Here is an 18,631-nt window from a genome sequence, read left to right on the forward strand (position 1 = left end):
CTACCGGGTATTACAGGTACCCGTGTGTACAGCAATTTGGACCACCACCTCTCAAGGTCTCATTGTATGGTGGTACAACATGTAATGTGAGCTTTTCATGAGCAATAAAAAGGGCGGAAATGATGTTTATCTTGATCTCTATTCCAATTTTCTGTACAAGTTCCAGAGCTCTTGGAATTGAGGTGATGCAAAACTTTTTTTGATGTGTGTATAATCTGCATCAGATCACTTTTCTTACTCTTGCATGTGGAAAGTTTCTGTCGCCTTTAGAAAAGCAATCATCTGAGTAATTTCCCAGTCTCTTTGTCAGCATATACTTCACAACAGGACCATAATCGTTCCTTCACTGTCAAAAAGCTGGCCACCTCACAGTAACATTCAGAAAGTGTACTTTTACAACTTAAAACACTGAAAGTAGATGGTCATCATTGTATAAACTCATTCAAAACAGTTCATAAATTTATTTTTAATCTAAAGAGAGATATGTACAATAATATGCAATAATTTACTGTATAAATTAGTACATTATATATTAAGAGTTCTCTACATTTTGTTTGATCTTTTCCTGAATGAGGTTTGCAACAGCTGCTGATGGGTCCTTTTTAAAACTGGGGTCGTGAAGCAGCCTCTTAAAACTGGCCACATCATGTAACCTGTAAGTAAAATGTTGTAACACTATTATTACTTGAAAAGGAATATCATAGGATATACACTGTCTACTTCAAATCTACAAAAACCAACCAAAATTCAAGCTTTCGCAACAAACTGTTGCCTCATCAGGAAAGAGGGAAGGAGAGGGAAAGACGAAAGGATGTGGGTTTTAAGGGAGAGGGTACGGAGTCATTCCAATCCCGGGAGCGGAAAGACTTACCTTAGGGGGAAAAAAGGACGGGTATACACTCGCGCGCGCGCGCACACACACACACACACACACACACACACACACACACACACACACATATCCATCCACACATATACAGACACAAGCAGACATCAAACCATTGCATACAAACAAATGACAATAAATATTTCAAACTTTCATTTAAAATTAACATTTACACAACCAGAGGATACAGTTAATGCTTTTATGAACAAACAGTCATGTACCTTAATCGTTAACTACTGAAATGCAATAGCCATAACCAGCAATCGTAAGTAATGTGTACATATTATCTACAACACATGACCAATGTTACCTGTCAACTGCACTAGGACAACTGATACCTCAAAAAGCAGCTCTCAAAGGTAAGCTTGTCAGAGGTCGCTAAACGTGGCATGAGAACACATGTATGCCCTGAGGTACACTCTGCTGACTACCCTTACAATTATATTATAACATAACTTTAATCACATAATAGATTTTTGCTTTTGAAACCTACTACTAATTACAATCTACAAATAAATCACAATTATTCATCACACATAAAATATCTTGCAAGCAATAGTTGGCTAGAGTTTACAGTGCCATACTATGGCACAACTTGTAATGTAATTAAATGTCGGAGATAAACTTTATCTCATGCGAAAAGTACGATGCCCACAGTAGAGAGTTAAGGTAACTTCATTATGTTGCCATACAATGTGTTTAATTTATTTATTTATGAATATTTTCTTTTATGATAAATAATGGATTTGTCTGAGATGATAAATGTTGTATATTTATATGTATTTATTTATGTGTCTTTGGAGTGTATTAATGTCAGAAGACCAAAGAATCTGGAATGCAGGAATGTCTGCAACTTCCGGGCACATGTTGGCTTGCACGCCACTTCTTTGTCGGTATTGGAGGGAGATGGACGTGTTTAAGTGACCAGTACAGTGTAATGCATTTTTAGGGTATCAATGTTCGAAGTGAAAATATTGTAGTTACTAAACAAAGAGTACGAATAAATATTATTTTAGCCGAAAGTAATTCGAATCCGGTAGTGTTTATTTCAAACAAGAAGAAAACCCAGGCCATGCTTGTTAGAGTAATGTTTTGCAGACAAAACCCCTAGACAAACGAGATCTGCAGTGTGTAATCTTTCAGCAGCTACTAATAAATAAGCCTTGCTGAAATTGTGCTGGAACTACTTGTGTTATTATCAATTACATACACGTGGTGCGAATGTGGTCCTACCACAATATACCGCGAAAGATTCCACATCATTCAGTTATCAAGAAACGAGATAGGTAACAACCAGTACAATATGGTGGCGTCGTCCGGGATTATTGAAAATGTTACCGAAATAAACTACCACCGAGATTGCGAAGAAAACGACAGAATTCGTACATCCTGGATGAAAATGTTCAAGGAAGTCGTATGCTGATACCTTCAAGACAAAGGAAATCGAATGCTGATACCTTCAAGACAACGGGATGCAGTTACTGGAGCAAGAATAACGGCGCAATAAATCACGAAAGAAGAAAAAAGTGTAAAGTGTTGTGCAACCAAAAAAGCAATATTCATATAAGTGTAGTGTTTCAGTGTTGTGAATTCCATCACGCACCAATCAACAAAGAAGACCTTATAAGAAAATAAGTAAACTGTGAGTAAAATAGTTTAGTATCCTTTAGAAAAGATAAATTTGTTGTGTTTTGTTTATTCCTGTGTAAAAAGATGACTATTGTAAAAGAGGAAAGTATTGACGACGGTGTCGCCAACGCTAGTACAGATGTAAATTTATCATACGAAACTGAATGCAACAGTAATAGTCCGAATCCTGTAGACAAAGTTGAAACTCATACGGAAAGACAGAATGAAGTTAAAGACATGCTATCAAAAATAATGAATTATATGGAGGAAAAATTTAAGGCAATTGATGACACTAACAGACAAAACGGACAGTGGTTAGGAAATATTAAAGACAGACTCGATGCTAATGAGATTCGTTTGGATCAAATGGAGCAAAACGCCGCCACTCAGTTAGACCAGACTCTTAAGCTCATGAGTGATAAATTTGAAAAACAATTCAAAGAATATGAAAAGAAAAATGACGATCACTTTCAAAAAGTAGAAGCAAAAATATCCAGTTTGAGTCGTAATATGGTTAAGATCACGGGTAAGGTCAATTATGTCGGGAGAAAAGTTAAAAATGTAGATGCAAAAGTAAAAAATCTGAAAATTGAAGTTACTACAGGTAGAGAGAAAATCCATAATGCGTTTAACGTTGTGCATTCAGATATCAAACATGTAGAAGAAACAGTATCTGAGCGTATTTCTCTTGTAGATGATAAAATTGTTAAAGTAGAAAGTAAATTTGAACGAAAGATAGGAATTATTACCGAAAAAATAGATGTAAATAATCAGATAAACAAAAATGAAGTCAAGAGTTTAGAAAGTAGTATTCATGACATCACTAAGAAACTTGAAAGTGTTAGTAGCAATATGGTCACAAATAGTTTGCCGAACAATATTAGCACTTTGTGGTACAATATTCCAGTAAAAAACTTTTCAGATGAGAGCAGTATGCATCCGGTAGATTTCCTGCAGCATTGCAAGGATAACTTTTTTCCAAATATGAATGATAATTTGAAAATTAAATTTGTGAAAAGATTTCTAGAAGGTGAAGCATTGTCATGGACTAATCATTATTGTACCGAGGGAATGTCTTTTGCAGAGTTCGAGGAGAGGTTCTTAAGTAAATTCTGGTCAGAGACAGAACAAGCAAGAATAAAAAGCGAATTCTTGAATGGACCTGTTTATAAACATGAATTTGGTAGCATGAAGCAATTTTGCAGAAATCAGTTAAGGAAACTCACTCACCTAAGCAAACCTTTTGACGAACTCACTCAAATTGATGCACTTAAAAGGAGGCTACCGTGTGAACTACAGTGGGAGTTAGCTTATGGCCCAGATGACACAATTGATCAGTTTTTGAAATATGTTGACAAACTAGACAGAATTATTGAGAAAACAGGTAAACCACCACACCATAGTCAAAACCATTTTCAAAAGACAGGGCATACAAATTGGGGAAACACACATGATAAAAAGGAACCACACAGTTTTGGAAGTAGTGATTCTCATCAGAGAAATCACCAGCACAACTTCAAGGGATCACAAGGACACAATTACCATTACAAGGGTCAATATGGAAATAGTCATAATCAATTTGGTAACAGGCACTTTGGAAGTAAACCAAAGGAGTGGAATAGTCATAATGGTATGGGGAGAACTGAACAAGAGTTAAAAAACTGAATAGGGCTCCATTGGCGGTCCGCAAGGTAGGAGCTACTTATACACAAATGGAAAGGGCCAACCCAAACTGTCTAACTAAACAGAAAGATACCTCTGACATAATGAGTAATTATTTTAAAGAGAAGTGTTATCCCATTAATGTAGTATCTGTTACAAATAATATATGTCATAGAAATAAACCAGAAACAAAAGGTAAGTTATTTAAAGACACTGATTGCTTAGAAAACTGTGAAGAAGTAAACTTAGATTCATTCTATGAGTGGGCTGAGAGGAGCACCTTGCTGGAAAATAGTTGTTCAAATGATCAAAGTGTATTAGGAATTAGAGAACTTATGGAAGAGTCTGGTGGGCTAGGAATGAAAAGAGCACCTAGTAAGGATGATTTAAATGTGTATCTGCATACTGAAGGTAAGAGTGCAGAGGATAAAGATGATAATTTTTGTGATGTTGATTGGGAAGAAAAGGAGATTGAGGATAGTAGTGAAGATAGATGTTTTATTGGTGTAAGTGAGGAGTTGGAAGCTTTAGGGATTACTAATATAAAAGAGGATAGCAATGAAATTAGCGAGGTACACATGAACACACTTGACAATTTCAATGATAAGGATGCCAGAATTTCAGCCAATGAGTTATTTGATCTTAATACATGGAAGAAAAATGAGAAGGAATTGACAGCAGGTAATCTTAACAGCATTAGGGGAGTAGATGATGAAATGTCAGATAGTGAGCAATTTTTGTTTAATTTATGGATTAACAGTAGTGCCATTAAGGATGATGAAAATTTCAGAAAGGTAACACTTGATATATGTGAAACTTTGTATCCAGACTGGTGGCATAGAATTAAGTATCACATTGCACAAATGTTAAGAGAGAAATATAAAGGAGAGACACACAATAGCACAAATGAATGTAGTTGGATTAATGAAATATTCAGAAATAGTAATCAGGCCAAAGAAAATGCAATTAGGGTAATAACAGCATATAACTCTGGTAGTAATGATACAGGTAAGGATACTGGAAAGGGATATGGATTCAGTGAAATTGAAGATGACTTATTACATGAGAATATTAACAAAAAATTTGACCTTGATGTAAGCAGTCCGTTTATTGATGTGCAGATAGGATCATGGAAAGGAAAGTGTTTAGTAGACACAGGAAGTCAAGTATCTGGGATATCAGAATCATTAAGTAAAAAACTGAAAACTAATAAGGATTATGTCGAGTTACCTGTGGTAGGAATTAAAATAAGAGGTGCTACCGGGAAGCACAGTAAATCAATAAGGAGTCAGGCTTTTATTACTTTTGAAATTGAAGGAGTATCATGGTCACATGGGTGTCTTGTCATCCCTGATCTCACAGAGGATTTTATCCTAGGCATGTCTTGGATAACAAAAGTAAGTGCAGCATTTGATTGGGCAGGGCAGAAATTAATGATGACTCTACCAAGTGGTGAAGTCATCACTACGAAACTTCTTCAATCAAATTTGTTTTGTATAAGTAAGACTGTGAACAGTATTGAAGTTACAAAAGAAGGTAAGTACATTGAAAGCCATGTCACAGATTTTGATACAGACGAGATAGAGTTTGAAAAGTTGGTAAATGAAAAAGTAGCCGAAGCTAGAGAACTAACTGAGAACCAAAAACAAGATTTGAAATTATTTTTGTGGGAATATAGTGATGTATTTAGCAATATACCAGGTAAAGTAATTGGATACCAATGTACTTTACAGTTGAAGCCACATGAACCTTTCTTTACAAAACCATACAGTATTCCAATCTCAAAAAGGATAGCAGTGGAGAAAGAATTGCAAAAGATGGAAGTGTGCAAAATCATTGAGAGGAGTATAAGCCCTTATAATAATCCCTTAGTCACTGTAAATAAACCTAATGGACAAGTCAGACTAGTACTAGATTCCAGACAGTTAAACAAATGTTTATACAGAGAAACTGACCACCCAGAGAACATCGATGAGTTGTTATATAAATTTAAAAATATCCAAATTATGTCAAGCCTTGACCTAACTTCAGGTTTTCATCAAGTACCTCTTGCAGTTAGTTCCAGAAAGTACACTGCTTTCTTATACAATGGGAGATGTTACCAGTATTGTGTAGTGCCTTTCGGATTAAACTCATCAGTCGCCGAATTTATAAGGGCACTAGACTATGTACTTGGCCAAGAAGTTGTGTCAGAATTAACAATTTATGTAGACGATATATTAGTTTCAAATCAAAGTTGGGAGGATCATTTGAAGTTATTGAAAAAAGTGTGTGAGAAACTCAGAAGAGGTGGTATGACATTAAAACTGGAAAAATGTAAATTTGGTGTGTCAGAACTCAAATTTTTAGGTCATGTTATTACTAAGGAAGGGATAAGTGCAGATCCTGAGAAAATAAAATCTATCGTAAACTTTCCATCTCCTAGAAACCGGAAACAATTAAAGTCTTTCTACGGACTCTGTGGATTCTATCGAAAATATGTAAATGGACAATGCCTTAATGTAACATGTTTAAGCAACTTACTTAGAAAAAATAGTCCATGGAATTGGTCTGAAGAGTGCCAGAAAGCATTCGATAAAATTAAGAATGCACTTTGTAAGAACAGTCTTTTACACAGACCAGATTTTAGTTTGCCATTTTGTCTTCACACTGACAGTAGTGATTATGGACTAGGAGCAGAACTATTTCAGGAGAAAGTTGTGAATGATAAAAATCTTCATTGCACCATTGCATTTGCCAGCAGAATGTTACTTAAACATGAGAGAACATACACTGTCACAGAAAAAGAATTACTCGCAGTACACTGGGCATTTACAAAATTTAAAACATACCTGTTAGGACACAAGATAAAAGTCTATTCAGACCACAAAGCTTTAAGTTACTTGCAGGAGTGTAGACTATATCACAGTAGATTAACCAGGTGGGCAATGTTCATGCAACAGTTTGATTACGAAATTGTGTATATTAAGGGATCAGAAAATGTAGTAGCTGATGCTTTATCCAGGTTACCAGTAGGAGGAGATCAGGAAATGTTTGATCAAGAGGAAGAAAAGGAATTTAAAATAAGATACATGAAAGGAATCCAGGATGAAAAGCTCATAAAGACACTTTGCAATAACATCAGGAGGGGACAGAATAACGATCCTAATTGGAAATTGGTTAAGGACTGTTTAGGCAAAAGAGGGTACGATAAACTTGACAAGTACTATAAGGTTTTTAAGGGAACACTCTTTAGAAGAACAGATGTGGACTCTGACAATTGGAAGCTATGTTGGCCAGAGTGTGAGGCAGACAAATTAATAAAGTACACCCATGAGAGTTATGGTCACTGTGGAATACAGAAATGTGTAAAAAAGTTACAAGAAAATATCTACTTTTATAACATGGTAAAGAAGGTGAGGAACGAAATATCAACATGTGACAAATGTCAAAGAGTAAAAGTAAGCAACAGAACATGTCAGGGAGAAATGCAGAACATCATTCCAGACAAACCATTAGATTTAGTAGCTGTAGACTTTTATGGACCTTTACCTAAAAGCAAAGGTGGCCATTGTTTTATATTCGTCATGGTTGATGTATTTTCCAAACTAATTAAACTTTATTCTGTGCGAAAAGCTACAAGTAAAGAGATCATTGCAAAAATTGAGAGAGATTACTTCAAGAGTGTAGGGAAACCTAAAGCTATACTATCGGATAACGGTTCACAATTTGTTTCAAAAAACTGGAAAGCATTCATGGAAAAAACTAACACAAAACATATCTTGATATCCGTGTACAACCCATCTTCAAACCCAGCAGAAAGGTACATGAGAGAAATAGGGAGACTTTGTAGGACATATTGTAGTCACAAACATCCTAGTTGGTCCGACCATGTAAACAACTTCGAGGATATCATGAACAGCTTGCAGCATAGCTCTACTGGGTTTTCACCATATGAAATTATGTTTCACCTCAGACCAGCAAATCTTATTTCTGAATTAATAGACTTTCCACAATGTAGCTTAATATCAATGAAAGAACGTGAAGAGATTGTAAAGAAAACCATGAAGAAACTAGGTGAAGCTAGGAAAAACAGACATAATAGGAAAATAAAGGCTACCACATTCAGAGTAGGTGACCATGTCTTAGTGAAATCCCACGAACGATCAAAGTTGCTAACAGCGGAACTCAAGAAGTTCTTTGACATTTACATTGGGCCATTTGAGATTATTGAGAACCCCCATCCAAATGCGTACCGATTAGTATATCCCAAGTCGAGAAAGCTGTTTGGTCTTAGGAATGTTGTTTCTTTGAAGCCTTATATTGAGAAAAGAGCAAACTGAGCCTACAAACATGCCTTTATCTGGAAAGAATTTTACTGGAGGTTAAAAATATATATATATATATATATATATATATATATATATATATATATATATATATATATATATTTATTTATTTATTTATTTATTTATTTTGCAGTCACCATACTATGCCATGTAACACATCTCATGTCACGCGAAACGATGTTGTATCTAGACTGATTGTCACATAATTCTATTATAAGATTAGATTTCATGATTCCTATGTGTTTTTTTTTTTTAAGTAATTTTACAGTATTTAATGAATTGCAAAATGTGTAAACTTGATAAATAAGGGATTTTATTTTACTGATGATGCTAGGAGACAAGACATGTCACCCACCCTCACAGTTTGAGAATAGCAAATCTCATAAATTTTGAAATCTTGTTCATTCACTTAAGGGGAGTTGGAATGCCCTATCTCGCCAATGTTAAATTTGCTAACTTTGTGTACCTTTTTCTTTGGAACTATTATCTTCAGAACTTTGAAATTCTGGCAGAGGTTTTCAGCATATATTGTGAGCCCACTGAACTAGAACCAATGTTTTCTTTTTGTTGGTATAGTATTTATGAATTTTTTACCATTAAGCCATTTTTTATTGGAAAAAGTATAACATAAACTTCCCTAGTTCAGAGAATAAGCCAGTTCTTGTCATGATTCTAGTTCAGTGGCCTCTTTGAACTGTTTTGCAGCATTTCTGAAAATTTGAATGTTGTTGGTTGAGTGGTTTATGAGATAAAGGTACTTGTAACACTAAAAATGTCAAATGCCAGAAAATGCGATTAAAGTAATTTATTATGAAAATTCACAAATACCTTTTATTCTATTATCAAAAGTGTCCAGCAGAGTAATCAGGGTCATCTTCTAGTTCTTCTTCTTCACCTAGAAGCTTTCTTCTCCTTGCTGCCCTTGCTTTTTTTGTATTAAATTCAGCTGCATACTGAGCCTTCCTTACTCGCACGCTGTCCAGAAGCTGAAGACCTCTGATGGTGTTGATACCAGGAGCAATGCCGAGCCTTGCCATGACCTTTAGCCTACCCATATGACCATCATTGAATGAAATAACAGCATCACTGACTCCCCATTTCAATGTTTTTATCCCAACAAATACATTCTTAGGTACACGAGTCCAAATGAGGTTGTTGAACGACTCGTTTTGATTCTGGGTACAACCATGAAGACATTTTCGCAGAAGATCAGGATGCCCCAAGTCTCTATATATTGGTTTAATTACTTCCATAACAGCCAATGGAATATAATTTTTATGGTGATAAGGATCCCCAGTAGCTTGAGATTTTCTATAATTGCACCATGACTGAGGACCATCTGGACAAGCAAAATGTTGAGGATTATCATCAGTTGATGATCGATGTAAATATGTGGCCCATACAGCTTGTCTCATTTCCTGCAAATTATTTGCATTATTTCTTATTGCCATACCATAGTATTGTTGTAATTCATTTATAATTTTATCTGACAGGCGACCTCTAATGGTTTTACCATCTGACAAAATTTTGTCCTTCAGATTCTGTTTCAGTTTCCTTAGACGAGTGCCCATTCGTTTCTGAACATGACCGACACATTCTAGTTTAGTTATTGTCTTATTGACATATGGCATGGATTCTGTAACACTTTTGTATGCCTTGGAGTCCCCATCTCCAAGGAATTTTGTGTAAAATACTCCCCGTTCTTTTTCTGATCTGCTAAACATTTTCACAGCAGCGGCAGCCTCCATGCCTCCACTCGTACCTTCATAATTCTTGCTACATATGTGAGCTGCTTCTATCTTACCAGATGCACAATGGTAACAATGTTTAGTGAGCACTTCATAGTCCAAAACTTTACCGCTGTCCACACTAGTAACAGTAGCAACAGCATTTTTGGATGTGTGACCCCTTTTCTGCCAGGTTCCATCAAAAGCAACAGGGATATCTGGGTTTCCTTCATTTATATATTTTGCTTCACTGGCAGCAGCTTTCATTGATAAATCTGCTACAGACTGAACAGCATCTCCTATCACTTCAGTGTAATTGTCAATTTTAGCAGGTGGAGGTGGAAGATTCATTATGGCACAAAATGTTTGAGCAGCAGTATGTCCTTTACCAATTGCTCTCATTGCATACATTAGCCTGATATTACTCTCAAACAAATTGCTACTGCATGTTTTAGAGCTCCAAAAACAGGTCTCATTTTCACAACTGGCACAAACTATAGCAATTTTGCAGGAAAGTCCTATAGATTTTGTTATGTTCATATCAAAAGAACCTCCACAAAGATTACAACACAAACATTTCTTCATAAACTCAGTAAAAACAGGAAAGTCGACTAAAACATATTGTTCATTAGAAGCTTCATCTGTAATTTCACTTGCACAGTTTGATAACTTCTTTTTTGATGCACTGGTGGGCGTGTCTCCTTCACACATCTCAGCTGTACAAACGTCAGAACTTTCACCAGCATCAACAGGTGCTGAAGCAGAATCACTTGAACAAACGTTATTTGTAAATCTATTACCGCGAAACTTTCGCTTTTTAAATAATGATGCACTCCTAGGCATCGTAGAAACTACGCACTCACCACTGAAAGTCAAAACAAGACGGATAACAAACTCCAAATGAGCGACAAACTAAACTCGAGGCTCAAAACAAACACTCACAGATCAAAAACTGAACAATAAACACAGCTAGTCGTAAAAACAATGGTACCTATGGAAGGATCAAAGATTCTACAACTGAAGAGTGAAATCCACAGCCTTCTATATGTAATGTTTTCGGAAATGCGAAGATTTAAATGTGTACAAATCACAAGATGGGTAACTTTGCTGGGCGCACATGTAATTTTGAAAAATTAAATAAAAATACTTCCAATTGGAATTTCTTAACAAATTTTGCACCATTTTAAGCAGAAAATTTCAAATTAAGTTATAAGGTTAAAAACTGAAAATGTGAATTTTTTCCATTTTCCGGCATTCCAACTCCCCTTAAATAGACCATAATGCGTAAAAAAAAAAATTGTATAGTTAATAGAATATATTTTCTTGTATATGCAAGTGTGCTTTTGTTTTACATCATGCTCACCATAACTGTTTTTATTCAGCTCTGTTTATAACCCCATAAAGATACTTTGTTGGCTTATTTTGCCTCTTACTTTTGATATCACATAATTTACAAGGCTCATGAGAGAATAGTGTTGTTGAATTGAAATACTTTTGCAAACTCACTGATGATATAGGAGTTAGTACTATGTTCTAATATGAGAAAATGTTTTAACTTTAGTGTTATTTTATAGTAAATTTCTGGGCTACAAATTGACATATGTATGTAATCTATGTTGTGAGACAAAGGAGGATGAAAGAATAAACAGTTTACTACAGTTGTGATAAAAAGTTGTATACAAGACAATGATGCAATTTCTGTATCGGACTGACAAGTGGACCAAGGTACACTTGTAAGTCCTGGTGGACTATTGTAATGTAATTAAATGTCGGAGATAAACTTTATCTCATGCGAAAAGTACGATGCCCACAGTAGAGAGTTAAGGTAACTTCATTATGTTGCCATACAATGTGTTTAATTTATTTATTTATGAATATTTTCTTTTATGATAAATAATGGATTTGTCTGAGATGATAAATGTTGTATATTTATATGTATTTATTTATGTGTCTTTGGAGTGTATTAATGTCAGAAGACCAAAGAATCTGGAATGCAGGAATGTCTGCAACTTCCGGGCACATGTTGGCTTGCACGCCACTTCTTTGTCGGTATTGGAGGGAGATGGACGTGTTTAAGTGACCAGTACAGTGTAATGCATTTTTAGGGTATCAATGTTCGAAGTGAAAATATTGTAGTTACTAAACAAAGAGTACGAATAAATATTATTTTAGCCGAAAGTAATTCGAATCCGGTAGTGTTTATTTCAAACAAGAAGAAAACCCAGGCCATGCTTGTTAGAGTAATGTTTTGCAGACAAAACCCCTAGACAAACGAGATCTGCAGTGTGTAATCTTTCAGCAGCTACTAATAAATAAGCCTTGCTGAAATTGTGCTGGAACTACTCGTGTTATTATCAATTACATACACGTGGTGCGAATGTGGTCCTACCACAATATACCGCGAAAGATTCCACATCATTCAGTTATCAAGAAACGAGATAGGTAACAACCAGTACAATATGGTGGCGTCGTCCGGGATTATTGAAAATGTTACGAACATTCAGTTATCAAGAAACGAGATAGGTAACAACCAGTACAAACTGTAACAACACAATAAATGTTAAAAACAAAATGTCATTAGCAATGGGAAACAAATACAGACCTCCACATTACAGCGTAATCTGTATCCTAAATATAAGTATTATAAAAACCAATAGCCGATTTACATACACAGCGGCATAGTACAGCGTAACTAAAATGACGTACCAAAATGCTTAGAACTTACTGGATAAGCATGAAATCATAAACAGCAAAAATCTTTCACTTATAAAGTCATTGAAATGAGCAACACCTACGGTGCCCTATAGTTTGGCATGTTCAAAATCCCAGAAATTCATTATTCATATTAAAGCTCATGATCAATCATTATTAAAAGTGGGAATACTCCCTATAGCGAGTCAAGTTTATGTATGTACACCTTAATGTCCTAATGATCCAGATTTAACAAAAATAAAATAACAAAATAAAACTTCCATCCACTGTTAAGCAATGTTACATTACAATCTAAAGCAGTGGTCATACGACACAGATCTAATGGAAAAATGGAAATGTCGTGTGGCTAGGGCCTCCCGTCGGGTAGACCGTTCGCCTGGTGCAGGTCTTTCGATTTGACGCCACTTCGGCGACCTGCGCATCGATGGGGATGAAATGATGATGATTAGGACAACACAACACCCAGTCCCCGAGCGGAGAAAATCTCCGACCCAGCCGGGAATCGAACCCGGGCCCTTAGGATTGACAGTCTGTCACGCTGACCACTCAGCTGCCGGGGCGGACACACAGATCTAATGAAAACTGTACATACATCCCACTTTCATTTTTTCCTTTTTCACGCCTTTTTTTTACTTTTCACTTATACAGATACACTTGTATGCTTGTTATATGTATTCCCTTGAACAGTGAGTCATCAAAAGTTCAATTTCACATAGCTTCTCTCATGGACACGATGTACAATCAAAATTATCATTAAACCAGATGACATTGGCCATGAGCAAAATGTAGAACAAGAACAGACTTGTAGAATAAAGCTTCCAACACTGGTAAGCAGGGCTACTACAAGAATTTTATTACACGGGTATTAAATAGCAATGGTCATACGACATGAACCTAATGGGAATTGACCATACAATCTACACTCCTGGAAATTGAAATAAGAACACCGTGAATTCATTGTCCCAGGAAGGGGAAACTTTATTGACACATTCCTGGGGTCAGATACATCACATGATCACACTGACAGAACCACAGGCACATAGACACAGGCAACAGAGCATGCACAATGTCGGCACTAGTACAGTGTACATCCACCTTTCGCAGCAATGCAGGCTGCTATTCTCCCATGGAGACGATCGTAGAGATGCTGGATGTAGTCCTGTGGAACGGCTTGCCATGCCATTTCCACCTGGCGCCTCAGTTGGACCAGCGTTCCTGCTGGACGTGCACACCGCGTGAGACGACGCTTCATCCAGTCCCAAACATGCTCAATGGGGGACAGATCCGGAGATCTTGCTGGCCAGGGTAGTTGACTTACACCTTCTAGAGCACGTTGGGTGGCACGGGATACATGCGGACGTGCATTGTCCTGTTGGAACAGCAAGTTCCCTTGCCGGTCTAGGAATGGTAGAACGATGGGTTCGATGACGGTTTGGATGTACCGTGCACTATTCAGTGTCCCCTCGATGATCACCAGTGGTGTACGGCCAGTATAGGAGATCGCTCCCCACACCATGATGCCGGGTGTTGGCCCTGTGTGCCTCGGTCGTATGCAGTCCTGATTGTGGCGCTCACCTGCACGGCGCCAAACACGCATACGACCATCATTGGCACCAAGGCAGAAGCGACTCTCATCGCTGAAGACGACATGTCTCCATTCGTCCCTCCATTCACGCCTGTCGCGACACCACTGGAGGCGGGCTGCACGATGTTGGGGCGTGAGCGGAAGACGGCCTAACGGTGTGCGGGACCGTAGCCCAGCTTCATGGAGACGGTTGCGAATGGTCCTTGCCGATACCCCAGGAGCAACAGTGTCCCTAATTTGCTGAGAAGTGGCGGTGCGGTCCCCTACGGCACTGCGTAGGATCCTACGGTCTTGGTGTGCATCCGTGCGTCGCTGCGGTCCGGTCCCAGGTCGACGGGCACGTGCACCTTCCGCCGACCACTGGCGACAACATCGATGTACTGTGGAGACCTCACGCCCCACGTGTTGAGCAATTCGGCGGTACGTCCACCCGGCCTCCCGCATGCCCACTATACGCCCTCGCTCAAAGTCCGTCAACTGCACATACGGTTCACGTCCACACTGTCGCGGCATGCTACCAGTGTTAAAGACTGCGATGGAGCTCCGTATGCCACGGCAAACTGGCTGACACTGACGGCGGCGGTGCACAAATGCTGCGCAGCTAGCGCCATTCGACGGCCAACACTGCGGTTCCTGGTGTGTCCGCTGTGCCGTGCGTGCGATCATTGCTTGTACAGCCCTCTCGCAGTGTCCGGAGCAAGTATGGTGGGTCTGACACACCGGTGTCAATGTGTTCTTTTTTCCATTTCCAGGAGTGTATTTTCTTTTTACTAGTTATTTTTTCTTTTTTATTATTATATATTTCTGACTTCACTCCTCTGAACCATTCCTTCCAATACTAAACTGGTAATGCTTTGATGTCTCAGAATGTGTCCTATCAAACAGGGGTAACACAGAAGCGCATTTAATAATGAATAAGAAGATAGGACTGCAGGTAAGCTGCTATGAACAACATAGTGAACACACTATCATACCCAAGACAGAAGCAAAGCCAACACCCACCACAGTAGTATAAGTTTATAGCCAACTAACTACACAGGTGACGGAGAGATTTAAGAAACGTCTGATCAGATAAAAGAAATTACTCAGATAGTGAACTTTAAGAATGAAAGTTGTATACGTGGGAGAGCCCTGGAGACACCAGAAGTTTGAGATTGATTATATAATGGTAAGAGATTTTGGAATTGGATTTTAAATTGTCAGACATTTCCAGTGGCAGATGTGGATTCTAACCACAATTTATTGGTTATGAATTGTATGTTAAAACTAAAGAAATTGCAAAAAGATAGGAAAGTAAGGAGACGGGATCTGGATAAGTTGAAATAACCAAATGCTGTTGAGAGTTTCACGCTGACTAGAACAAGAGAAAGAAATACAGTACAAGATGAATGGGTAGCTTTGAGAGATGAAATAGTGAACATCACAGAGGATCAAATAGGTAAACAGTCAAGGCCTAATAAAAATCCCTGGGTAATACAAGAGATACTGAATTTAATTGATGAAAGGACAAAAAATTTACACTTACAAAAACAAAAGACTATGGAGATGAACTAAAAGTGTTGTACACGCATGCACTCGAAATGACCACACAGCCATTCCGTATCACATGTACTCTCACATAACTAAAACCAATTAGGAGGGAAGAGAGCTAATCAAGGAATTACAACACAGAGAAAACAAAACACAGAAGAACTAAAAGAAAAGCACAGGGAAATGCGGTTGGCTGACCACTTACAAAAATCTAGGATGAGACAGCCACCCTTTGACACATTAAGAAAATCTCCCTAAAATCTTGTTAAAAACGTTGGACAATTTACAATACTTTAAAACCCTAACCACAATTATTTGGTCATTAAATAAAATAGACAGCAGATCAACCAGTACATCCGCCGCAGCCTGCTGATCAGCAAATAAAATGCAGTCCAGCCACTCGTCTTCCCATCGACACATAACTTTGTACCTCAACAGCAAGCCGATGGCATGCAGGGGTTAGTGCACCGAAATACCAGAGGATCAAGACATGCGTCCTTGGCTGTTCAATCTGCCCTGTCATTCCCCACAATTCCAGTGTGCCCAGGTACCCACCAGGAAGACGTCTCCTTCCCCAGTCATTGTAGTTGCTGGAGGGCATCATGGATATTTTGGGTTACTGTATCTGCTGGGTACAAAAGTTGGAGAGAGTAAAGGGCACTCAGAGAATCTAAGCAGACGAGAAATCTAACACCAGGAGAATGTCTCATCTGCTCCAGTGCTTGCAAGATCGCATAAAATTCTGTGTCGAAGATGGTAAATTCTGGAGGAAACGATTCGGGAAAATGACAGAGCAACCAACAGAGTCCCCATTTGTAAAAACAGCTACATGGTCATGGTACTCAGATAAAATACAGAGAATATCGCATTAAAAACAGAAGCAGGAGTGCTCTCTCTCCTGTACTGCACCAAATCTAAAATCACTCTGGGCCTCTCCAGTAACCAGGGCGGCAGGCGGTTAAAACCCTGGATTTGGGGTCGTACTGGCTCCACGTCAAGTGACTCCAGCAAATGCTGCACACGGATCCCAAATGGCGTCATGGCTCGTGGACAGTTGGAAAAAGGGTGTTCCAGAGGTGGATGAGCAACAGTATGGTGTGTGGGTGACATTGGAGCTGCAAGGAACTTACAAGCCTGACGCACCATGAGGAGCTGGCGCCAGATGGTAAGTGGCCATTCCCCCGCCTCAGGACAGATACCTATATGGGACTGGTCCGATAAGCACTCGTGGCCAGCCGAATCCCCTCATGATGGACAGTGCCAATAGCATGCGAGTAAGAGAGCCTCGCTGACCCATACATCGTGCAACCATAGTCCAGCCGCGAATGAACAAATGACCGATAAAACTGCCCTGACCACTGCCCAAGACCTGTGGCTAAGGCACTTGATGATGTCCAGTGCCTTCAGAGTTCTGGCTTTCAGGTCCCACAGGTGTGGTAACCACAACAACATGGAGTCAAAAATGAGGCCCAGAAACTGCAATGTGTGTCTAAAATGTTTGATGGTGTACCCATATTCAAGGCAGGCAAATTAAAAAGACAACGAGAACGATTAAAATGAACACACACACACACACACACACACACACACACACACACACTTATCTGCAGAAAACTGAAAACCTGTCTCTGCAGTCCACTCCTCTAACTGCCGCACTGTAAATTGCAACTGACGGCTCACCATTGCAACACTGGAGGAGGAGCAGAAAACAGCAAAGTCTTCTACAAATAAGGAGCACTGTACAGGACTCCTTATCAAAGATGTGATGCTGTTGATGGCTATGGCAAAGAGAGTAACACTTTAAACACTGTCCTGAGGAACACCATTCTCCTGCTCAAATCCATCACACAGTGTGTCGCCAACTCGGGTCCTAAAAAACTGCTGAGACAGAAAATACAGTGTGAAGGCGAGGAGGTGGCCATGAAAGCCCCATTGGTGCAGTTGTGCAAGAATACAGTGCCTCCAAGTCATATTTCGGGGTGCAATCAGCCTCGTGATGCAATTGAGGAGCTACTCGACCGAATAGTAACAGCTCTCGTCACAGAAAACCACCATAATGACAGAGAGAGTGGTGTGCAGACCACACACCCCTCCTATCCGCATCCTCAGCTGAGAATGACATGGTGGTCAGATGGTCCCAAAGGGCCACTTGTGACCTGATGACGGAGTGCTAAGTAGTATCGTATGCCTTACACTCTCCACACTGGAGAGGCTAAGGAGTTGCCTGGTCTCTAACAACCAGACCAGATGATGGTTAAGCATTTGCTCCAGGGTCTTTCCTACACAGCTCATTAAGCTACACTACAATAACTACTGAGCCATGTGCAGTCCTTTCGTGGTTTGAGGAGAGGGATCACAAAATTGCCTCCCTCCACGAGTTGGGGAAGTTGCCTGTCTGCCATATTAGATTATAATATTCAAGGAGGATTTCCTTTGGTGCCACCGGCAAATGTCGAAGTATGCAGTACTGGATTTAGTCATGACTGGGTGCAGTGTCACAAATCTGTCAGTGCCAATTCGAGCTCCCACATGGAGAAAGGGGAGTTGCAGGCCTCAGAACTGTTGGACCTGA

At 38.8% G+C, this 18,631-nt stretch overlaps 1 protein-coding gene across 1 annotated transcript in view; it reads right to left on the minus strand.

Moving 5' to 3' along the window:
* Positions 1-446: 446 nt before the first annotated feature.
* LOC124612804 (ribosome biogenesis protein SLX9 homolog) overlaps positions 447-18,631 on the minus strand; it is a 90,714-nt gene continuing 72,529 nt past the window's right edge. The window contains exon 4 of the mRNA XM_047141221.1: positions 447-653. Coding sequence (XP_046997177.1) covers positions 533-653 — 121 coding nt within the window. The 3' untranslated portion in view covers positions 447-532. The remainder of the gene's footprint in view (positions 654-18,631) is intronic.

The sequence above is a fragment of the Schistocerca americana genome, chromosome 4 (assembly GCF_021461395.2).
Source record: "Schistocerca americana isolate TAMUIC-IGC-003095 chromosome 4, iqSchAmer2.1, whole genome shotgun sequence".
NCBI lineage: Eukaryota > Metazoa > Arthropoda > Insecta > Orthoptera > Acrididae > Schistocerca > Schistocerca americana.